The sequence below is a fragment of the Microcaecilia unicolor genome, chromosome 5 (genome assembly GCF_901765095.1).
Source record: "Microcaecilia unicolor chromosome 5, aMicUni1.1, whole genome shotgun sequence".
Lineage (NCBI taxonomy): Eukaryota > Metazoa > Chordata > Amphibia > Gymnophiona > Siphonopidae > Microcaecilia > Microcaecilia unicolor.
In genome coordinates, this window is record NC_044035.1 from 223,297,935 (window position 1) to 223,321,908 (window position 23,974).

The following is a 23,974-nucleotide window of genomic DNA, read 5'->3' on the forward strand; positions in this document are numbered from 1 at the left end:
ATGAGACGGGGATGATGAGGGTGTTATCAACTGAGATAATCTCTCTCCACTTTCCTTTCCCATCATCTCCTCTCCTCTTTCTCCTCCTCAGCTCACCTTCTCTTCTTCCACCAACAGGGTTTGGGTGTCTGCAAAGCAAACAGCAGAAATTTTTGCCATATTTACAGCCCTTATCTTCCTCTTATGATGAGAGTTGGGTCCCACTGGCATAGAGTAGAGTTCTTCTCAGCGGTCATGGCTGTTCTTCTTTTCCTCTGCCACTGGCAGACTGCACAGGTTTTTACAATGGCCAGAGCTCTCCTCATCTTCCTCTGTTGATGGAGTTTGGGGATCAGCAAGCTGAAGATTTCACTACTGTGGGGATTGGAGTCTCTGCAGCACTGACTTCCCTAGAATGCCTGGTTTTCTTCTGGTGGCAGGGCTTGACTTCCCTGCTGCTCCACTGACACCTACCCTGTCTCCAGACCCAGCTGCTCATTTGATTATATCGCCACAGTTTGCTCTAAATAGTTACTGTTACTAGTGCGTCTCCTATGTACCGTGTATAGTGTGTCAAACAGATCCAGCTATATTAGTGCCTGCATTTTCACTAGGACTTCCAGGACAGTAATTTCATAGCACAGCCCTGATCTGAAATGTTTTAAAAAGTGCCTATTTTATGTCTGTTTAAAGAACAGCAATGGATCTATTATTTAAATACTGTAATACCTCATGGTTTAAATACTGAAATTGAATGAATGATGATAGTTTAAATGTGAATGTAGTCTGTGGTTGGCTACTAAGTATCACATGACTTTAGAGTATAAATGGGGGGAAGAAAAATGAAAACGCTATCTTGTATACATATAGTAATGAAGAGATGACATGCGTGCACACTAAAGGTGTGAAAATGATGAGGCTAATGTGCAGATGGTGAAGCTCCCACTTCAGGATCCCAGGTCCCTCTTTCACTCAGGGTGAGCTGGTTCTCAGTATGCAGATTTATGCAAATTAATCTACCACCCTTTTCTGCTCAGGGTGACCTGCTTCTCACAAAGCAAACACAGTCAGGTTTCACCAATCAGGGTATTTTCATACACAACTTTATTCCAGCCTCTGGGGCACACTTCTTTTAGCTTAAAACACTTTCACAAGCTACAAGCTTCAACAGTTCTTCCAGCTTAACCATTTCATTTCTTCCTACTCAGTGCAATCTTCCATTTTAAACCTTTCTTCTTGCACAGTTCAATATCCATAGATTTCTTCCCCCTGAGCCCTCTCACACAGGCATTTGGGCTCAGTACTAACTCAGTCCCCGGACACACAGTCCCCGGACCCACAGTCCCTCCTTGTAGCACACAGCTCTAGACACACATTCTCTTCCTCTGGGACACACAGAGTACCTCTTCACTGTTCTAGACACAGTCCTTTCATCTGACACCCACAGTACTTCTTCACTGTTCTAGACACAGTCTTTTCACCACCAGGCCCTAGGGCTCAGCCAGCACTTCTCATGGGGATCCCTCTGCTTCCGTTACCAGCCTTCTTTCTCAGCTGCCAGCTCTCCTTCCTCTCTTCACAACTCAGGAGGAGTATAAGTAGTTAATAGCCAAACAGGCCCCAGCCCCTAACCGGCTGCACCTGTTTCCACCCCCCAGGACTCTCCCCGGTCCTAACGACCCCCAGCTATCCTCCAGGACTCGCCCCGGTCCTAGCGACCTCCAGCTATCCTCCAGGACTCGCCCCGGTCCTAGCGACCTCCAGCTATACCTCCCCTTTCTGGCTCCCTTCAGCAACTCACCCAGCCCTTTTCCCTGGACATTTTAGGGGAACTACGCCCTCAAGGGGCCTAACCAGGGTAGGACAGCCTCTTCCTTCTTACAAAGGTTGGTTGGACTATACTCTTAAACTTTTAAATCATATTAGTTTTAATGATAAGGTGATTTATTTGTGATTTTTGATTTTAGGGGATGCTCCTTGATACTACATTTAGTGAAACGTGATGTCATGTTGGATTCCCCATGATTAATATTAAGATAAGTATTGAAATATATTGAAGTATCTCAAAAATCTTTAAAGGATTTGATACAGCTGAGCAAGAAGGATAGCTTATATAAAACCTATGCTTTACGATTTGGACTAATGATGATTCATGGTTTGGACATACTCAGCAAGAATTGCTATGGTCACTGAGTCAAGCCACTGACATCCAACTATTAGAACTGATACCTTCTGAAAGAGTTGTACCACAGTGGATTGAAAATACTCCTTTAGGTTTTGAAAAATCAGTGCTGATAATTTGATATTGATAATATAGTATAATGGCACAATCAAGTGGTAACGTTGAATTCTCAGGATATTCAGAAGAGCAGGTACAACAGCTGTTACAACATTTTGCTCTTCTGGATGAAGATTATGAAGCAATATTACAGAGCACATGGATGGATTTACAAAATATTCATAAATATTTAATTAGATCTGAGCCGCATGGCATACTCTAGTACAATTGAAGAAATTTATGATTCCTCATGGCTTGCGGATAGCTAAAGAACCAAAGATGTTTACATCAGATAGAGTGTTTCTAGATAAATGGATTGCCATTTTAAATTGCTGCAGTTGGGATTTAATTCTATTGATTGTTGAGACAGATTGAAGGCTAAAATTGCATCTATGGAGGATGATCTGAAATTAAAATGTTTGATGGATGAATATACTAAACAGACAATGGAACTTCAGCAGACTGTTTCTACATTTCATGACTTGTTGAGACAGATGAAGTGAATAAGGCTTTAAGTAAAGGAAAAGATATAGTATTACTTCAGTTTAATATATCTGCCGCGTTTGACAGTTAACCACAGTAAATTGATTAGTATGGTATCTGAATTGCTCTTTGCCTCTACTGTATTTCAATGGTTTAATTCTTTCTTAGTAAATAGACAGTACTCAGTAATAAAGGATGGAAAGTTCTCAAACTTTTGGCAACCACCATATGGTGTTCCACAGGGATCTCCTCTATCACTGCTATTATATAATTTATATATGAGCTCACTTAGTAATGTCAAATTAGAAGATGCAATGAAACGTCTATCTTATGCTAATGGTATCTTTTTATTGATTTCAGCAGGTACGTCCCAAGATAGTCTGTTTTCTAAGATTAAGTATTGTGTGGATGAAGTACAATGCTAGTCTCTCTCTGTCAGACTTAAATTGAACACAGATAAGACTAAGGTCTTGTGGTTTATTACAAACAAAGCTAATATATTCCTAGTCATGTTTCTAGCGCATATAAGGGTCCTTTTACTAAGATGCGCTGAAAAATGGCTTGCGGTAGTGTAGGCGCGGATTTTGGGCGCGCACTGATCCATTTTTCAGCGCACCTGTAAAAAAGGCCTGTTTTAAAGTTTTGCCAAAAATGGACGTGCGGCTAAATCAAAATTGCCATGCGTCCATTTTGGGTCTGCAACCTAGCGGTAAAGACTCACGCAGTAACCAGGCGGTAATGACCTATATGCATCAAATGAAATTACTGAAAGAGCCACATGGTGACCAGATGGTAACTCCATTTTGGCGCACATTGGGCACACATAGAGCTTTACACAGCTTAGTAAAAGGGCCCCATAGTTCTCTGCTGTCTATTGATCAAGGGTATTAGGGGTTATTCTGGATTCTACTATGACCATTACTGCTCAAATTAAACATTTATCTCAGCAGGTTTTGTTTAAGTTGAGACAAGTTCAGTTGGGTTTGATCTTATTTTATTCCTGACCATTTTAAAGTGCTTGGACAGTTATTGATTTTATCACAATTAGATTATTGCAACTCTTTGTATATTGGAATTACAAAAAAACAGTTACAGAGATTGCAAATGCTTCAAAATACAGCAGCTAGGCTTATATTTCATAAGGTTAAATAAGATCCATTAATGATCAAGTTGCATTGGCTTCCAGTAAGAGCAAGAATAATTTTTCAAGTATGTTGTTTTGTTTTTAAAAATATTAGAGGGCTTTTGTTTGACCGAGTTCATTTCCCTAGCTATTTTGATAAGAGCAGGAAGAGAGCAACAGATTTGTTCCTACCTTATACTGAGAGCCCCTTCTTTCAAGGGAATTAAATTTAAAAGTGTTCAAGATCTATAATATTTCAAATGGTGAAATCCTGGAATGTGCTTCCTGTAGATATTAGAGCGTCTTCATCTCATATTCATGAAATCTCATTATAATATTAGATTTTATATTTGAGAGAGTGATACTACTACTAATCATTTCTATAGTGCTACTAGTATGGGCATAATAGAAAGAGAAAGACGCCCATCTTTCGACACAAATTGGGAGATGGGTGTCCTTCTCCCAAGGTCGCCCAAATCGGCATAATCAAAAGTCAATTTTGGGCATCCTCAACTGCTTTCCGTCATGGGAACGACCAAAGTTCCTGGGGGGGCGTGTCGGCAGCGTACCGAAGGCGGGGCGGGACATGCATAAGAGATGGGCATCCTCGGCCGATAATGGAAAAAAGAAGGGCGTCCCTGATGAGCATTTGGCCGACTTTACTTGGCCAATTTATTTTCCCGACCAAGCCTCAAAAAGGTGCCCAAACTGACCAGATAACCACCAGAGGGAATCGGGGATGACCTCCCCTTACTCCCCCAGTGGTCACCAACCCCCTCCCACCCAAACAAAAATTTATAAACATTTTTTCCAGCCTCTATGCCAGCCTCAAATGTCATACCCAGTTCCATGACAGCAGTATGCAGGTCCCTGGAGACGTTTTTAGTGGGTGCAGTGCACTTCAGGCAGATGGACCCAGGCCCATCCCCCCCCCTACCTGTTACACTTGTGGTGGTAAATGGGAGCCTTCCAAAACCCACCCGAGTACAGCAGGGAGGAGTAATGGGAAGGTTCAAATCTCATTCTTCCACTAACTCTCCATGTGAACTTGGGCAATTCACTTAAACTTCCATTGCCTTAAGTACAAAACTTAAATTGTTTCTCTTGAGCAGGTAAATACCTATCGAACTGGTACTTGAGCTCAGATTTAGAAAGGTAAGTAATAAAATCTAAATTCAAAGTGAAATGTGTTCCAGAAAATACGGCTTGTGAGTGTGGCTCAGCCAAGGGTGGCCCAGGCAAGATGTTGTCTGAGGCAGGGCTGAGATGGCATCCCCAAGGCCATGGTCTGGCATCTCCCCCCTCTCTTCCTCCATCCCCTTCCCTGAATTTCCAAAATGCAGTGGCAGCAGCAATTTCCATATGCTGCCTTGCCGCCAGCACCAGCTTCTTCTCTACTGTGGCCACCTCTGAGGAAACAGGAAGTTACATCAGAGAGGTGGGCCACAATAAAGAGAAGAGGTTGGTGCCAGAGGCACAGCAGCATATGTGAATCACTGTCACACTGCCTTTTGGAAAATGGGAAAAGAAAGTAAACTCAGGGGAAAAGGTGGAGGAAGGAAGGGGGAGATGCCGCTCCAGGAAGAGTGCCACCTGAGGCCCCCACCTCAGGTGGCCTAATGGTAGGGCCGCCACTGGGCTCAGCATTATAATACATACCATAAATCAATTCAGGTGGGGGCTACCCAGGAGTGTTATAGTTTCAAGTTTATTTATTTCTTGATATACTATCTATGAGCATATTATCTAGGCAGTTTACAATAAATGCAATATGAAAAAGCAGAAAGGAACTACAAATTCGATAAGAAAAGGACATAAAGAAAAATGAAAGGAAGAAGAAGAATGGAGAAAAAGAAAAGAACACAATATAAAGCGATTTTGTCGGAGATGACCTATAGCCCGCTCTTCATGAGGGACCAAGGTGGGAGGAAGGTAAATGTAATCCTGCTCTCAGGGATTATTTTTCAATCTTGAGATGCATAACAAAATAAAAAGGTTTTCAGTTCTGTTTTGAATGTAGAGTGAGAAGTTTATAATATTTAAGGATGATGGCAAGGAATTCTACAAGATGGGAGCTGTTACACTAAAGAGCCAAGCTCGAATAGACTCGAAAGATATGACTTGGAAAGAGGGAGTCATCAATCGATTTTGTTGCGAGGACCTAAGGGACTGAGCAAGAGTGTAAGGGGTCAAAAGACACTGGTTGCACTGAATTGTGAAGTTTGTGAGTGAGGACTTGAATTTTATAGGTTATCCTGTGAACAACTGGCAACCAATGCTCCTGGCGTAGAAGAGGGGTGACACGATCATATTTATGAGAATACTGATTAGTTTAACTGCCCTTAGTCCCAGTAAGTTCAGTTGACTGTGTACGCTGAATAAAAAGCTAATGATAAAGACTCATATTTCTATCAAAAATGACTAGCACATTAAGAATAAAGAAAGTTGTCTCCACTGAGGCCAGCTGAGTTCTACAGAAGGAAGAATAAGCTGTTAGTCAACATGAACCATCTGCCCCTTACCAAAGGTTACTAGAAGGCTCCAGATCATGGAGGACAGATTGAGCCTGTCTAGATTTTACTTCCATTGATTCCACAGTGCAATACATACCACGGAGTGTAGCAAGCGAATGTGATGCAACAGTTTGGGATCTATGCGTCTTAAATCTTTTAAATCCATTTTCACAACAATGGTTGCAATGTACCAGTAACGAGTCCTGTTCATACCTGTTATTTAAAAAATAAGATGGAAACAGTGATTTGGTTCAGCCTTCTATCTGGCTGGTTTTCGGTCCTTTGTATGAAGAGCATTGATCCCAGCCGAAGGATGTACAAAGTTTTTTACACCACAAATTACAAGGCTGATTTTGCCCTAGCAAATTATTCACAAAGAATACATTTTTCTCTTTGAATGTCCATAAAAGCACATTTTAACAGATCCACCAAAGATGTTTTTTTTTTTCCATTTTCCCCACAAATTTTCACCATTAAATCTTACAGTGCAATTTACCTGGCAAGACAAAAGTTGGCAAAGTTGCAGGAATTGTTTGAAAAAAAGAGAAATTTTCTCTTCACATACCCATAGCCCCAGTAAGTTCAGTTGGCTGTGTAAGCTGGATAAAAAGCTAATGATAAAGACTCATATTTCTATCAGAGTTGAATTAAAATCTGCTGAAAAAAAAAAAAAGAAATAACCTACGTGCCATTTTTTGGACACGGAAACCTTTTCATACATATTTTAAAAAATATTTATAATCACATTGACATTCTATGTATGGATATATAAAGGATCAAGGCAACCAGTGTCTTATATCTCCTCATATACTTTGATATTCAAGAAAAACACCATTTTAGTATGTCTCTTTATAGCATCTCCTTTTGTTATTATTATTATTGTTGATGTTTTTTTCCGTAATTGTTATTTTTATAGTTCTGTTCATTTGAGCATTAAATGTATTTCTCTGATAAAACATCATTTGGTATACATTTCCTTACTAAAAAAAAATAAATTAATAAAAAAGTTTGAACTAAAAAAAATGACTAGCACATTAAGAACAAGGAAAGTTGTCTCCATAGAGACCAGATGAGCTCTGTAGAAGGAAGAATAAGCTGCAGGGACTTGTGGTTCTGATTTCCTCATTGGCTTCCCTAAGAAAAGCAAGCTACAAGTCCCTGCATGCATTGGGATAATCCCAGAACTGGATCAACCCTGTCGGACGAATCTGGATCTAGTTGGCAACCCTACTAAACCTCAGACAGATCTCTGTCACTGTGAGCTCTGAGCCCATTGTAGAGAGTACATGGAGAATACCTGGTATTCTTACTCTCTCCTGACTACCTGGGATATTTATCATTCATTTTGGTATATTACAGAGTACTGGTTAATACGTTCACAATCTGCAGCCACAAGGTAATCTTCTGAAAGAAGTAGTTGAAACAGACCACACTTTGGTATAATTCCCAATTCACACAGCTGTATTTTTCACTGACAACTTCCAATTGTGTCTGGTGAACATGGTTGAGAGGTGCAGCTACCTGCACACCTTACAAACAGTACACATTGGCTCCTCAGTATATGATTGTTTTCTAAGATAAAATGCCAGTTCTTTATCCATCGTCCTGTCAGCCTTAGAAGAGCAGTGAGACATTGATATATTTTTTTTTTTGGGGGGGGGGGGGGGGGGGGGGGGGGGGTATTACTTATTTAGTTTCAATCTTAAAGTACTGTCTAGGTACTATAGATCCAGTGCATGGAGTGAAAGAAAAAGAGACAGAGGAGCTGTGCAAAGTAAATACAACACATAAAACATAGCTAAGAAAGGTGGATTGTTAGATAGCTCCATGTCATCTGGAAAGGCTGAGTCTCTGCAGTTCTAATTTCTTTTGGAAAGGTAAGACTATAGATGCAGGTCCATAAATGCCACAAAGGTAAAACCAGGGTTGGCTCAGTCTGTCACTGATGGGATGGAGCAACACAAAAGAGTGAGGAGGACTCAAAGAGGATATCAAAACCTAAGAGTCTTTATTATAAAAGTCATAAAACCGACCCGACACGGCCGTGTTTCAGCACAAAGGGCCTGCCTCAGGGGTCAAACAAATCTGTTATATTATGGGAAAAAACTTGACTTAAATAAGATGTCAAGATCAGGGGTGTAGTCAGACACCCAATTTTGGGTGGGCCTGGGCCCAAGACGGGTGGGCAGAACTCCGCCCTGTCCCACAAGTGATTTAGTCGCTCCCTCTCTCGCCTGCATGCCATATGGTCTCTCAAACATCCCCCTCCCCCCATACCTTTTAAATAGCAGATTTTCACTGGCAGAGAGCAGCAACTAATACACACTGCTTATGTTGGCCCCACAGCCTTCCCTCTGATGCAACTCCCTGTTTCTGCATAGGCGGGAATACATTAGAGGGAAGGCTGGTATGCAGGAAGGACAGTTGTTGGGAATTTTCAGCTGGTGGGGCTTGGGGATCCCTGCCAGACACTTCATAGGTGTGCTGCTACTGGGTGGGCCTGAGCCCAAAGTGGGTGGGCCCCTTGGCTATGCCACTGGTCAAGATCCTGGCTGCGAGAACGCCATGTGGTCCCAAGTAGAAAAATCACTCTGCAATGCAAACAACGCCTTGCATTCACCACATCAATGGTTTATTGGCAAGGCATTGTTTGCATTGCAGAGAGATTTTTCTACTTGAGACCACATGGCGTTCTAGCAGCCAGGATATTGACATCTTCTTTAAGTCAAGTTTTTTCACCATAATATAACAGATTTGTTTGACCCCTGAGGCAGGCCCTTTGTGCCAAAACATGGCCGTGTCGGGTCGGGTTTATGAAATTTTTAATAAAGACTTTTAGATTTTGATATCCTCTTTTAGTCCACCTCACTCTTTTGTTTTGATGCTCACGTTTGCGTGAGGCATCTTTCTTCCTTCCTTCTTTTCTTCTTTGATGGGATGGAACCACTTGGCAGCCAACTTGTAAAGAGCTACAGAGAAGTACATACCTTGTGGGAAAGGGACAGCACACACTGATCCCTTGGAAGAGTTGCAGCATTTCTGCAGTGCTGGGCAGTCAATATCATACACACATGGATCATTAAAATCTTCTAGTCCTCTTGCTGGACAAGTCCCAGGTTTTGAGGCAAACTCATTGGATCTGTTAAGAGCTAGTTGAAAGCAATGACTGATTAAGCTCAATACCACCTGCATCACTCAGTATTTTAACACAAGTGATTTATCCTATACAAAATTCTAACATTAGTGCATAGTGTACAAAATGCAGATTTCCCTTCATTCCTATTTTGTCTACTCATTTCTTACACATCATATCATGTTTTACATTCAACACAACACAACCTTCTAATGATTCCATAATTTCACCTAGTTCAGGGGCCCTTTTATTAAGGCATGTAGGCACCTATGTGCGTCCAGAGAGTGTCAATATTGAGCTGCCGTTTGGCCTGGGCAGTAATTCCATTTTTTTACGTACATCTGATATGCGCATCCAAGAATATTTTTTATTTTCTACCGTGCAACGCTAATCAGGCATCGGCAGTGTATGCACGCTGACAATTGCCGCCCGATTAACGCATGAGACCTTACCGCTAAGTCAATGAGTGGCGGTAAGGTCTCAGGACCAAAATGGACATGCACCAATTTTTATTTTGCCACAAGTCCATTTTCAGCAAAAAAAAAAAAAAAAAGGTCTTTTTTTACAGGCACACTGGAAAATGTACCTGCACACGTCCAATACAAGGCCATTTTTTGGTGCACCTTAGTAAAAGAACCCATCAATTTGTTGATATTTGCTGCTCCATGTTCAGTGTTGCGGGGCCTATATTTAGGAATAATTTGTCCAGTTATTTGTAATTTCAAAACGCCTATCAAAAATTAAAAGCAGGACTTAAAACCTATTTTTAAAAGACATTTAATAATTATAGTACTATATTACATAAGGGCCCTTTTACAAAGTTGCGGTAGGCACTATCATATACTTACTACAGCAAAATATGGCTTACCGTGAGGCTCACTGAGGCATCCTGCAGTAATTGTGAGATATGAATATGCTACCCACGTGCTAAAAACTAAAATTTATTGTTTAGCTCTGGGGATGGAGAGTGGGCATGTTCTGCACTAATTGGTTAGCAGATGGGCATCGCCATGTGCTAACCGATTAGTGGAGGTTTAGCATGAGTCCCTACCACCTACAAAATAGGTGGCGGTAGGGGCTCATATGCTAATAGTCACGCGCTAACAGGAAAATCAGCACGTGGCCACTAATACGAAAAACTGGAAAAAAAATCGGCCATTTTACCTCGATGGTAAAAATGGCCTTAAGGCATGGGGAAACTGAAATTTTGTTGGTGAAATACGATTCATTGGACACTGCCATCTGAAATCATGTTGTCAGGTTCTAAGATAAAAATCTCCTCTATAATGAAGAACTTGGGGATTTATTTGGGATCAACATTGTCTCTCTCAACTCAGGTTCAGTCTGTAGTTAAAAAGTCATTTTTTTAAATTACGTTTGTTGACTAAGTTGCGCCCTCTGACTTCACAAGATTTTCAACAAGTTTTACAAAGTTTTGTGTTGTCAGGCCTTGATTACTGCAATAGTGGATATATTGGTTTACTTGCTACATGTATTCTTTCTATGCAAGTGATGATGAATTCTACTGTCAAAATATGAACATGTTTCTCCTTACCTGGAAAAGCTTCAGTGGCTCTCTGTACTGGACCACATTAGGTCCAACTGCAACAACCACTAACGGTTACTGTTGTGTGTACATTCACCAAGTGGCTTGAATGTTTACTAGTGCCTATCTGCATCACTGAAATGACCGCTACTCTTCTTATCAGCCATGTGTTTAGTTGTTAGGGTCTATCAACGTGCTTAGACTCCGATCAGAGACCCTATTTCATAGATAAGGTAATTTAGCATGTGTGGAAATTTTAAGGTCTCGAAAACAGATATCATATTGCTTACCATCCTCAGTCCTTGGGTCAGGTGGAAAGAGTTAACCAAACAGTGGTTAATATACAAAAAAAAAAATATGTCTTCACTTCTGGTAGAGACTGGGATATGAAGTTACCATTGGTCTTAATAGCTATTAGATCAACTCCTCACAGTTCCATGGGGTTATCATCAATTGAAATGATGACAGGTAGGGAAATGACTCTAACCATCCACAGGATGTCAATCTCACTAGTGCCATCACTGCACATGAAAACATCACCCATTTATACCAACACTTGAAGGCAGTATACTCCTTTGCACAAAGGAACCTTGATAAGGCCACTAGAGGGCAGAAAGCTTATCATGATCTGAAAGCTACTGCAAAGGAATATCAGGCTGGTGATAAGGCCTTATAAAGAAAGAAAGGGCCAAGTCTCGTAAATTTTGGCCTATCTGGAATGGCCCCTACCAAATGTTTGATTAGGCATCACCTGCAGCCTAGCAACTCTGCATTAGGAAGGCCGGTGGTGAGGAAGGTATACTAAAGTGTGTCCATATTAATCAACTCAGGCCATAACACACTAGGAAGCTTATTGCAAGCAAGAGTACAAAAGATAGTGATGAAAACTCTGGACTTGATGAATAAACTGTTGTATTTATGTTTTAAACTTTCCATTCTTCCTCTCTAGATCTTCAGGAAGAATGGAAGAACCACAAAAAAGTGGGGGAAGTGAAAAATAAAATTTCTGTTACTAATTCACTAACTCTAATGTGAAAGAGTGTCATGACTAACACTAGGTGGTCCTATAACTAACCAATTAATACCCAATAAACACTATTAATGCTATACTTTTAAGGATGGTATTATTTTTTTTTCTTGTTTTTTTTTTTAAAGTTCCGTCCCGCTGATTGCTAAACCATTTTGAAGCAACATTTTGACCTTTCATTTTAAGATACTGTTTGTATCACGGATCCCGACAACTACAAACACAAAGTCAATTGTGCCAATGGGCACCTGTTTTACCATTTTAATTTACACTTTGCCATGTATGTGATCACTGAATTTGTTATGCTACAGCAAAGAAATAAAGCATAGCTCAATATTTTGTTTTTGCCTATGGCCACAGCATCTTTTGCCCTATGAACTAACTTTGGTTTTATGAACTTGCTAGCAGACAAATCAAGTCATGACTTATTTTCTAATTTGTCTAAAAGCAATAACAAGGAAAAATGCTCGCTTGTAAACTGTGATGCACCTTTTGAAATCCAATTTCCAATTCAATTTCAAGATTATATGCAGGCATTTCAAATTTGCTATCATATTTGAAACTTGGGAAACAAATTTGATATCCTGAATATGTAGGTACATACATACCTCCAAATACAGGAGGGCATAAGGTGCCAGTTTCCTTTCTACGTTGCTCATGCATACCTATTATCATAGCAGATTTAGCTTAGGTACACAAACCCTTTTTACCTATCTTCCTTAGGTATTATATAGACCTTTTCATTATACATACATGTCTTTACCTATGATATTTACACTTAGTTTTTCCTAAATAAAGTTTTTTTTTATGTTATGTTAGGTCTCATATATGTAGTCAGTATTAGGGAGTAGAAAGGCTTAGTTTGCTTTCATATCACAAATTTGAGTGTTTTCCATGTCATATTGTATATACTTGTTGGTACCAACACTTATTTCAACATTTATATCAATATTTACATTATTTCACACTGGTTGTGTTATTTTACTGACAATGTTATATATACTAAGTGACTCATTCATCCTAAGTCTGCGCTTAGCTAGTATATTGTTATTTGATAAGATAAAGATAAAGTTTTTGCTAATTTTATAGTTTTACTTACAGAATATATACACTTAGTATAGCACAGTTTATCGATATTGTTTAGACCAAGTATTATTATGTTATGTGTTACTTTTATTTTGTTTGTATTGTTATAATATTTTGCATTAATCTTAGTTCTGTATCCAATATTGTTTATTGTAAGCCACATTGAACTCAAACTTGTTTGGGATAATGTGGGATATAAATGTCACAAACAAATAAATAAATAAAATAAATAAATATGTGGAGGGGCATTTTCGATATGACATCTACGTCCGACTTTGGACATTTTGCAAAAAACGTCCAAACTCTAAATAGGAAAGAAGGTCATTTTCAAAAAAGAAAAACGTCTATCTTTTGTTTTCAAAAATACTGTTTTGAACAAGGTTTTGTGATTTGGACGTTTTGTTTTTTTGGTCCGTTTTCAAACAAACAACGTCCAAGTGCAAAATGCACAAAATCAAGCCATTGAGATATAGGAGGAACCAGCATTTTTAGTAGACTGGTTCCCCAGACATCCCAGGAAAGCAATAGGGCACCCTAGGAGGCACTGCAGTGGACTTCATAAAATGCACCCAGGTACACATCTCACCATTTCTCCCTTATCTTGTCTGCTGAGCCTCCTAAAACCCACAACCCACAACTTTACACCAGTACCATAGCCCTTACGGGTGAAGGGAGCACCTATATGTGGGTACAGTGAGTTTTGGAAGGCTCACAGTTTCCTCTACAAGTGTAACAGGTAGGGAGAGGTATGGGCCTGGGTCCACCTGTCTGCAGTGCACTGCACCCACCACTGGACTATTCCAAGGACCTGCATGCTGTTCTAATGGACCTGAGTATAACATCTGAGGTTGGCATGGTGGCTAGCAAGTAATGTTTTTAATCATATTTTTTGGGGTGGGAGGGAGTTAGTAACCACTGGGGAAGTAAGGGGAAGTCAACCCTGATTTCCTCCAGTGGTCATCTAGTCATTTAGGGCACCTTTTTGTGCCTTATAAAAACAAGTCAAGTTCAAAACTCCTTAGTGTTAGTCTTGGACTGTTTTGTTCTGTTCCATTATGGCTGGAATACATCCAAGTGTTAGGAATGCCCAAATCCCACCCTTAACATGCCCCTGACACGCCCCCCTTGTGATTTGAATTCACTTCTGACGAACTTCATAGAAAAACATCTAAAAATTGGTTTCGAAAATACCAATTTGGACGTTTTTGTGAGAAAAACATCCAAATGCAGACATGCCACTTTTTGGACGTTTTTCTCTTTTGAAAATGAGCCCAATATTAAGTTAATGTACTACATTCCAATATTCACTGTCATTCTAGTGCAAATAAACTCTGTAGGTTTTCTCCATGAATAGGTCTTTCCTACACTTACACAGTAGTGTTAATAGCTTTGCTGCAACACTTATATACTATTGATATTTTATTGTACTCATACGAATTTATGACAGATATCATATATTTATGACAGATATTAAATATATAACCTTTGTTGCTTGTGTCATTTTAATGACACTTACTGTGACTGAGCAAATACGCACTATTATATTTTAGCTAGTGTTTCAAGTGGCTCGGCTCCTTTTACATTCCACATGTAGGAGCAAAACAAGCGCTATGAAACACTATAGACAGCACTATATGTTTATATGTAACAAAATATATGGGATTATAATATATGGCACCATCCAGCATTTTCAACCTGAAGTTAAAAATGCAGACTTAGACTTATATTGCAAAAGCCTGTTGTTTATTGAGCCTCAACCTTGCATACAGACAAGGACTGCTGACAAGGGTACCAATGTAGCAGAATAGCAAGGTTGTTATTAGCATCGACGTCATGGCCAGACCAGCCAAGGATTCTTGGAATTACCCTTGCATCCAGAAATGTGCTGTGACTGGGCAAAACTGTATATTGTTTATGAAACCCCGCTCCTTGTCAAGGTAATCCCCTTCATTGTGGTCTCAGCAAGACAATCCTGTTGTCCTTGAAGTCACAACATTGGGGATAAACAAAGTTATGTGTGTGTGTCACTCACAAGGCCAGAATGCACATCATGAGCCCAGCTGCATCTCATGATTTCAGTATAAAAGGGGCTCTTATCTGAGGCAAGCAAAGCTGTGTTGACTTGCCATCTGAGTAGTAGACCTGCTGTCCATCAGGCTCATTTTCGAAAGAGAAGGACGTCCATCTTTCGACATAAATTGGAAGATGGATGTCTATCTCCCAGAGACGTCCAAATCGGTATAATTGAAACCCGATTTTGGACATCTCCAACTGCAGTCCGTCGCAAGGATGTCCAAATTTCAAGGGGGCATGTAGGAGGCGTAGCAAAGGTGGGACTTGGGCATGCCTAACACTTGGACGTCTTTGACCCATAATCGAAAAAAGCAAGGACATCCCTGACGAACACTTGGATGTTTTCACCCGGACATGGTTTTTTTTACGAATAAGGCACAAAAAGGTGCCCGAAATGACCAGATGACCACCGGAGGGAATCGGGGATGACCTCCCATTGCTCCCCCAGTGGTCACTAACCCCCTCCCACCCTAAAAAAACATCTTTAAAAATATTTCGTCCCAGCTGCTATGCCAGCCTCAGATGTCATACTCAGGTCCATGACAGCGCATGAAGGTCCCAGGAGCTGTTTTAGTGGGGACTGTAATGCACTTCAGACAGGCGGACCCAGGCCCATGCCTTCCCTACCTGTTACGTTTGTGGAGGAAACAGTGAGCTCTCCAAAACCCACCACAAACCCACTGTGCCCATATATAGGTGCCCCCTTCACCCATAAGGGCTGGTGTAGTGTATTGTAGTGTTGTGGTGTAGTGTAGTGGTGTACAGTTGTGGGTAGTGGATTTTGGGGGACTCAGCACACAAGGTAAGGGAGCTATGTTCCTGGGAGCATTTTATGAAGTCCACTGCAGTGCCCCCTAGGGTGCCTGGTTGGTGTCCTGGCATGTCAGGGGAACCAGTGCACTACAAATGCTGGCTCCTCCCACATCCAAATGGCTTGCATTTGGACGTTTTTGACATGGACGTCTTTGGTTAAAAAATTGCCGAAAGTCAGAAATGTCCAAATCCAAGGATGTCCAAATCTAGGGACATCCAAATTTAAGGATTTGGACATCTCTGACGGAATTTTCAAAATAAAAGATGGACGTCCATCTTTTTTCGAAAATAGGGTTTTCCCCGCCCCTGGATTTTGACGTTTTGCAAAGACATCCAAATCGCAACTTGGACGTTTCTTTTGAAAATGCCCCTCCATATGACTGATCATCTGAGGAACACTCTGTCACCTGCTTGACATCTGCATCAGTTGTATAGTTGCCATGTATAGTCTTTTATAAGTGCTGTGAGTTTGGAGAGACTCTCTTAGGGGTCCTTTTACAGAACAGCACTAAGCCCAACACAGCTTACTGTCATTCTTTCAGGGCGGCTGCAGGCATTAGTCCTACGCCATTTCTGGGGAAAAAAGAAAACCCATGGATATGGTTTGCGCGGCAATAACCAGGTGGTAATTGGGCATCACCACACACTGCCCAGTTACCACAGGGTTACTGTAAGAGCCCTTATTGCCACCTCAATGGGTGGCAGTAAGGGCTCCCTGTTGCATGGCCATGCAGTAAGAGCTCTCTTACTGCATGGCCATGTGTGCCTGGGGTCTCTTTACCTGCTGAAAGGGAAGGGGAAATGGGACTTCATATACCGCCTTTCTGAGGTTTTTGCAACTACATTCAAAGCGGTTTACATATATTCAGGTACTTATTTTTTTGTACCAGGGGCAATGGAGGGTTAAGTGACTTGCCCAGAGTCACAAGGAGCTGCAGTGGGAATCGAACTCAGTTCTCCAGGAGTAAAAAGGGCCCTGGTGCATGGGAAAAACAGCCCCCTCCGCCAGCGCAGGGCCCTTTTTCCTGCAGCTTGGTAAAAGGGACTTTTGCTTAGGAGTCTAGCTTAGGAATTCAAGTGCATTTACTCTGAGCTGTCCGTAGGACTATAATGGGCATCTTGGCATTTACTGCCAGCTGATTTCTACTATGAGCTATCAATAGAAATCAAACAAAATAAAACATGGAAAAGAAAATAAGATGATACCTTTTTTATTGGACATAACTTAATACATTTCTTGATTAGCTTTCAAAGGTTGCCCTTCTTCGTCAGATCGGAAATAAGTAAATGTGCTAGCTGACAGTGTATATAAGTGAAAACATTCAAGCATTACTATGACAGTCTGACAGGGTGGGAGGATGGGGGTGGGTAGGAAGCCCATTATAAACCATAAAACTGTATTTCTCTGTTGATCACCCCACCCCTCACCTATCCACACCCACCCATCCTGTTAGAATATCAATGATATGCTTTGATGTCCCCATGCATACCTCCTACCCACCCCCATCCTCCCACCCTGTCAGACTGTCATAGTAATGCTTGAATGTTTTCACTTATATACACTGTCAGCTAGCACATTTGCTTATTTCCGATCTGACAAAGAAGGGCAACCTTCGAAAGCTAATCAAGAAATGTATTAAGTTATGTCCAATAAAAAACGTATCATCTTATTTTCTTTTCCATGTTTTATTTTGTTTGATTTCTATTGATAACCTTAAGAGTGGACTAACACGGCTACCACACTCCTCTACTGTGAGCTAAAAATGCTACCGCAGCTTAGTAAAAGACCACTTAGTGCATGTGCTCTTACTGCCTACAAAATAGGTGCCGGTAAGTGCTCACAAGCTAATAGGAGGATTAGCACATGGCCATTATTGACGAATTAAGAAAATTGGCCATTTCTCGGCAGTGCTAAAAGTGGTCTTAGTGTATGGGAAAGATCCGCGCTAGGGATAACAGAGGCCACTTTTTAGTGTTGCATAGTAAAAGGGCCCCTTAATGATAAAGGGATCCCATAAAGAGGAAGAAAATCCTACTTTATTTGTAAAACATTTCTGCATCTACTGCTTTTCTTCAAGAAACACATATTTCTGCTTTAGAATTAGATAAATTAAAATCTAAGAGGGTTCAAGATTGTTTTATCTCTCCTGGTTTGAAAAGGGAAAATGGCATTTTGCCATACTAATTTCCAAAGTGGCTTTCTAAAGGGTTGCTTGGCTATAGACAACACATGAGTTTTCAGTCATATACTTCATGCTACAAAAAAATCTACACATTCCTACTTGTATTATTTCTTTAGACACCAAAAAGGCTTTTGATTATGTGGAATGGCCTTTTTTATTCCGTGTTCAAATGGTTTAAACAAATGTATTGATATGGTCTCTGTATTATATTCATTCCCACAACAAAAAGATTTTATTGAAGATACCGTGTATGAACAAATCGCCCAACACAGGCCGTGTTTCGCCCACCTAGGGCTCCGTCAGGGGCTATAATGAACAAATATATAATAATTATCATAGATCATAATAAATAAAATATAACACACATACGAGCATAATATATCAAATATATAAATTGACAAAAAACAATTAATAAAATATGGAATATTAGTAGGTATACATAGAGAGTATACGAGAATAATTACATGAATAAACATATCGCTACGCACTGTCCAATATAAATAATATACATATATACATATATACATATATACATACATACATACATATATACATATATATATACATATATATACATATATACATATATATACATATATATATATATATATATATATACATATATACATATATATACATATATATATATATATATACATATATACATATATACATGTACATAAAAGAGCATATATAAGAAAATATATATATAAAAAGTATATATAATGCAACAATTGTATGACAGTGCATATAAACATATAAATAAAAGCATAATGACATCACACCTATATATGACATCACACCTATAAAAGCATAATAAAATCTGACATCACATTAAAAGCATAATAAAATCTGACATCACATAACAGCAAAGCAAGGGCACTGGTATAGGTTACAAACTTCAATACAAATATGTGATGTCAGATTTTATTATGCTTTGAATGTGATGTCAGATTTTATTATGCTTTTATATATATGTTTATATGCACTGTCATACAATTGTTGCATTACATACACTTCTTTTATATATATATTTTCTTATATATGCTCTTTTATGTACATGTATATATATATTATTTATATTGGACAGTGCGTAGCGATATGTTTATTCATGTAATTATTCTAGTATACTCTCTACTCTCTATGTATACCTAGTAATATTCCATATTTTATTAATTGCTTTTGTCAATTTATATATTTGATATATTATGCTCGTATGTGTGTTATATTTTATTTATTATGATCTATGATAATTATTATATATTTGTTCATTGTAGCCCCTGACGCAGCACTAGGTGGGCGAAACATGGCCTGTGTCGGGCGATTTGTTCATACACGGTATCTTCAATAAAATCTTTTTGTTGTGACATTGATCTGCTGGCTTTTTTTCCCATATTGGATTTTGCAGATCGTTTGCCTTGTTGTTTTTTGGGACCTCTATATTCATTCCCTACAGCTTGATTATGTATTAATTCCACTCTAACAAATTCCTTTCATTTATTTAGAGACACTGGACAAGGATCTCCCCTATTATTCATTTTAGCTTTAGAACTTTTACTTCATTCACAATAGGCTAATTTAATCACATTTATCCCAGGATTTGAATAACAACTGTGGAGAAGTAGCCTAGTGGTTAGTGCAGTGGGCTTTGATCCTGGGGAACATAGTTTGATTCCCACTGCAGCTCCTTTTAACCCTCCATTGCCCCGGTACAAAATAAGTACCTGAATATATGTAAACCACTTTGAATGTAGTTGCAAAAACCTCAGAAAGGTGGTATATCAAGTCCCATTTCCCTTCCCCTTCCAATCATTGCAGAAAGCTGCTTTGTGAGATCTTCACAAAAACACCAAAACACAGGCCCAGTCGGGTCTTTGAATAAACTTTGGCTTGTGTATCCTTTGCCTCCAGCTGTTGTTTCATCTGAGGAACCTCAACACGCCCTGTGTGTTGCTGATTTCCTCGAGTCTGCTGACTTTGAGTGTTCTATGTCATAGTTCTCAAATTTCTTCTGTACCTATTAGATGGTGCCCTAACCAAATTAAGGGCCCTGTTTACTAAGCCCCGTTGTAGGCACGCTAGCGTTTTTAGCACATGCTAACACCAGAGACACCCATAGGAATATATGGGTGTCTCTAGCAATAGCACACACTAATTTTTAGGGTGCACTATGAACGCTAGTATGCCTTAGTTAAACAGGACCCTAAATATTTAGGTATACATTTTTGCTCAACTTGGAAACAAACTCTTCAATTTAATATAGATAAATTAATACAACAAATCCAGCATTCCTGTTCTAACTGGTCTCCCTTATGTATAAACTGGTGGGGTAGATTGGAATCTATAAGAATTGTCCTAAGTTAACTCCTTGTATAATATATATTTTAAGTATATTACTATTTCAATTCCATAAGTCATTTTTTCATAAAATTGGCAAAATTCTTACAAGTACATAAGTACATAAGTAATGCCACAAGCCCAGCATCCTGTCCACGACAGCGGCCAATACAGGCCAAGGGCACCTGGCGAGCTTCCCAAACGTACAAATATTCTATACATGTTATTCCTGGAATTGTGGATTTTTCCCAAGTCCATTTAGTAGTGGTTTATGGACTTGTCCTTTAGGAAACCGTCTAACCCCTTTTTAAACTCTGCTAAGCTAACCGCCTTCACCACGTTCTCTGGCAATGAATTCCAGAGTTTAATTATGCATTGGGTGAAGAAAAATGTTCTCCGATTTGTTTACTACACTATAGTTTCATCGCATGCCCCCTAGTCCTAGTATTTTTGGAAAGCTTGAACAGACGCTTCACATCCACCTGTTCCACTCCACTCAATATTTTATATACCTCTATCATGTCTCCTCTCAGTCATCTCTTCTCCAAGCTGAAAAGCTCTAGCCTCCTTAGTCTTTCTTCATAGGGAAGTCGTCCCATCCTTCGCTGCACCTTTTCCAAATCTACTATATCTTTCTTGAGATGCGGCAACCAGAATTGAACACAGTACTCAAGGTGCGGTCGCACCATGGAGCGATACAACGGCATTATAACATCCTCACACCTGTTTTCCATACCTTTCCTAATAATACCCAACATTCTATTCGCTTTCCTAGCAGCAGCAGCACACTGAGCAGAAGGTTTCAGTTTATTATCGACAACGACACCCAGATCCCTTTCTTGGTCCTTAACTTCTAACGTGGAACCTTGCATGACGTAGCTATAATTCGGGTTCTTTTTTTCCACATGCATCACCTTGCACTTGCTCACATTAAACGTCATCTGCCATTTAGCCGCCCAGTCTCCCAGTCTCATAAGGTCCTTCTGTAATTTTTCACAATCCTGTTGTGAGTTAACGACTTTGAATAACTTTGTGTCATCAGCAAATTTAATTACCTCGCTAGTTACTCCCATCTCTAAATCATTTATAAATATGTTAAAAAGCAGCAGTCCTAGCACAGACCCCTGAGGAACCCCACTAACTACCCTTCTCAATTGTGAATACTGCCCATTTAACCCCACTCTCTGTTTCCTATCCTTCAACCAGTTTTTAATCCACAATAGGACATTTCCTCCTATCCCATGACCCTCCAACTTCCTCTATAGCCTTTCATGAGGTACCTTGTCAAACGCCTTTTGAAAATCCAGATACACAATATCAACCGGCTCCCCTTTGTCCACATGTTTGTTTACTCCTTCAAAGAATTGAAGTAAATTGGTCAGGCAAGATTTCCCCACACAAAAGCCGTGCTGACTTGGTCTCAGTAATCCATGTCCTTGGATGTGCTCTGTAATTTTGTTTTTGATAATAGTCTCTACCATTTTCCCCGGCACCAACGTCAGACTTACCGGTCTATAATTTCCCGGATCTCCCCTGGAACCTTTTTAAAAAATTGGCGTTACATTAGCCAGCCTCCAATCTTCCAGTACCATGCTCGATTTTAAGGATAAATTACATATCACTAACAGTAGCTCCGCAAGCTCATTTTTCAGTTCTATCAGTACTCTAGGATGAATACCATCCGGTCCAGGAGATTTGCTACTCTTCAGTTTGCTGAACTGCCCCATTACGTCCTTCAGGTTTACCGTGAAGTCAGTAAGTTTCTCCGACTCGCCCGCTTGAAATACCATTTCCAAGACCGGTATCCCACCCAAATCTTCCTTGGTGAAGACTGAAGCAAAGAATTCATTCAGTCTCTCCGCTACGTCTTTGTCTTCCTTGATCGCCCCTTTTACCCCTCGGTCATCCAGCGGCCCAACCGATTCTTTTGCCAGCTTCCTGCTTTTAATATACCGAAAAAAATGTTTGCTATGTTTTTTGCCTCTAATGCTATCTTTTTTTCGTAATCCCTCTTGGCCTTCTTTATCTGCGCTTTGCATTTGCTTTGACACTCCTTATGCTTCCAAACTTTCTATGGAAGGGGAAACCTACTAGAATATCATTGCAAAAATTGAAAGTCCCTAAATTGTTAGAAGGTCTTAAATTTCCTGAGTTCTTTAAATATAAGCAGGCCTTTTTAATAAAAACTGTTAGCATGTGGTTAGATATACACGCACAATCTTCACCAGTATTGATAAAAACAAGGCGCAATCAATGGTTTACCCTTCACTCACTTGAACAAAAGAAATTGGCCCAGATTCTGTATATGTTGCCTAAAAATTCCATGTTGAAAAAAAATACACCTAGGCGTATTCTCTACAGTGTGCCTATATTTTATAGAATAGGCTTAAATTTCTCCATGGTATATAGAATATGCCAAGTACCTCTCCATGCGACCAAATTTAATTGTGGCCATTTACACCATGTTTTACTTGGTGTAAATTCTGATGCCTAAATTGGGTGCTACGCAGGTGTATTCTACAACTACGTGCATAGATTTTAGAAACACCCACGCACCATCCATGGCCATGTTCCCTTTTCAACTATGAGATTTGGAATTTAAGCACACCAGTTCACAGAATACCCTTAGTGAGTTGTGCACATAAATCTTGATTAATACCAATTAGTGTTGATAATTGCTGGTTAACATCCAATTGATAGCGAGGCCCTCATATCCCCAGACAGGCACATACCATATTGCACCCATAAACAGGGGTGTATGGAAGTAGGGCATTTCTATCCATAACTTAAAGCATGAATTTAAATATCATTTTAAAAAGCTATATATTCAATAAAAGTAGTGCATGTAACTATATCTAATGTATAATCACTGAGTATGTCCTCACAGTCAGATGTAAATGTGGCTCCTGAAGACTGGAGTTGGTCACCCTAGCTATAGTTAAAAAGTCTGATAAATGAGGCACTTTGTGACCAAATGTAAAGATCATTACTTTTATACTGCTTTGGAGACAAGGAAGAGCTAATATCACATCTTTCAAATCCAAATGGGTGACTTTGAAGATAATTATTTGCTTACATAATAATTACCTTGGGAACACTGTCCCTGTACAAAACCAATAGATACTACAGAAAAAGATGTTGAATGATTTGTGCCAGTCACCACATACTATACAATTCTGTAAGCCAGAAACGTTCATTACGTAGAAGCCACAAGCTTTGGTGCAGCAGAGGTCTCGCTTCAGCCAGCAGTGAATTCTAAGTCACAAAATCTTCAGCCTCCTATGAAAATGAAGAATGAAGTCAGCATTGTTTTCTTTTGTTGTTTAACATACATAGTATTATTCTCATCCCAAATTCCAATCAACCTTTCTAGTTCTGGGGTAGCACTGGTTTTACTTCC

General features: G+C 39.7%; 1 protein-coding gene across 1 annotated transcript in view; it reads right to left on the reverse strand.

Annotated features, from left to right (window-relative positions):
- The window catches only part of UMODL1 (uromodulin like 1), a 150,889-nt gene that overhangs the window by 105,330 nt on the left and 21,585 nt on the right, over nucleotides 1–23,974 (reverse strand). The window contains exons 3-4 of the mRNA XM_030205021.1: nucleotides 9,364–9,525; nucleotides 6,474–6,589 (exon numbers count right to left, since the gene is read on the reverse strand). Coding sequence (XP_030060881.1) covers nucleotides 6,474–6,589; nucleotides 9,364–9,525 — 278 coding nt within the window. The remainder of the gene's footprint in view (nucleotides 1–6,473; nucleotides 6,590–9,363; nucleotides 9,526–23,974) is intronic.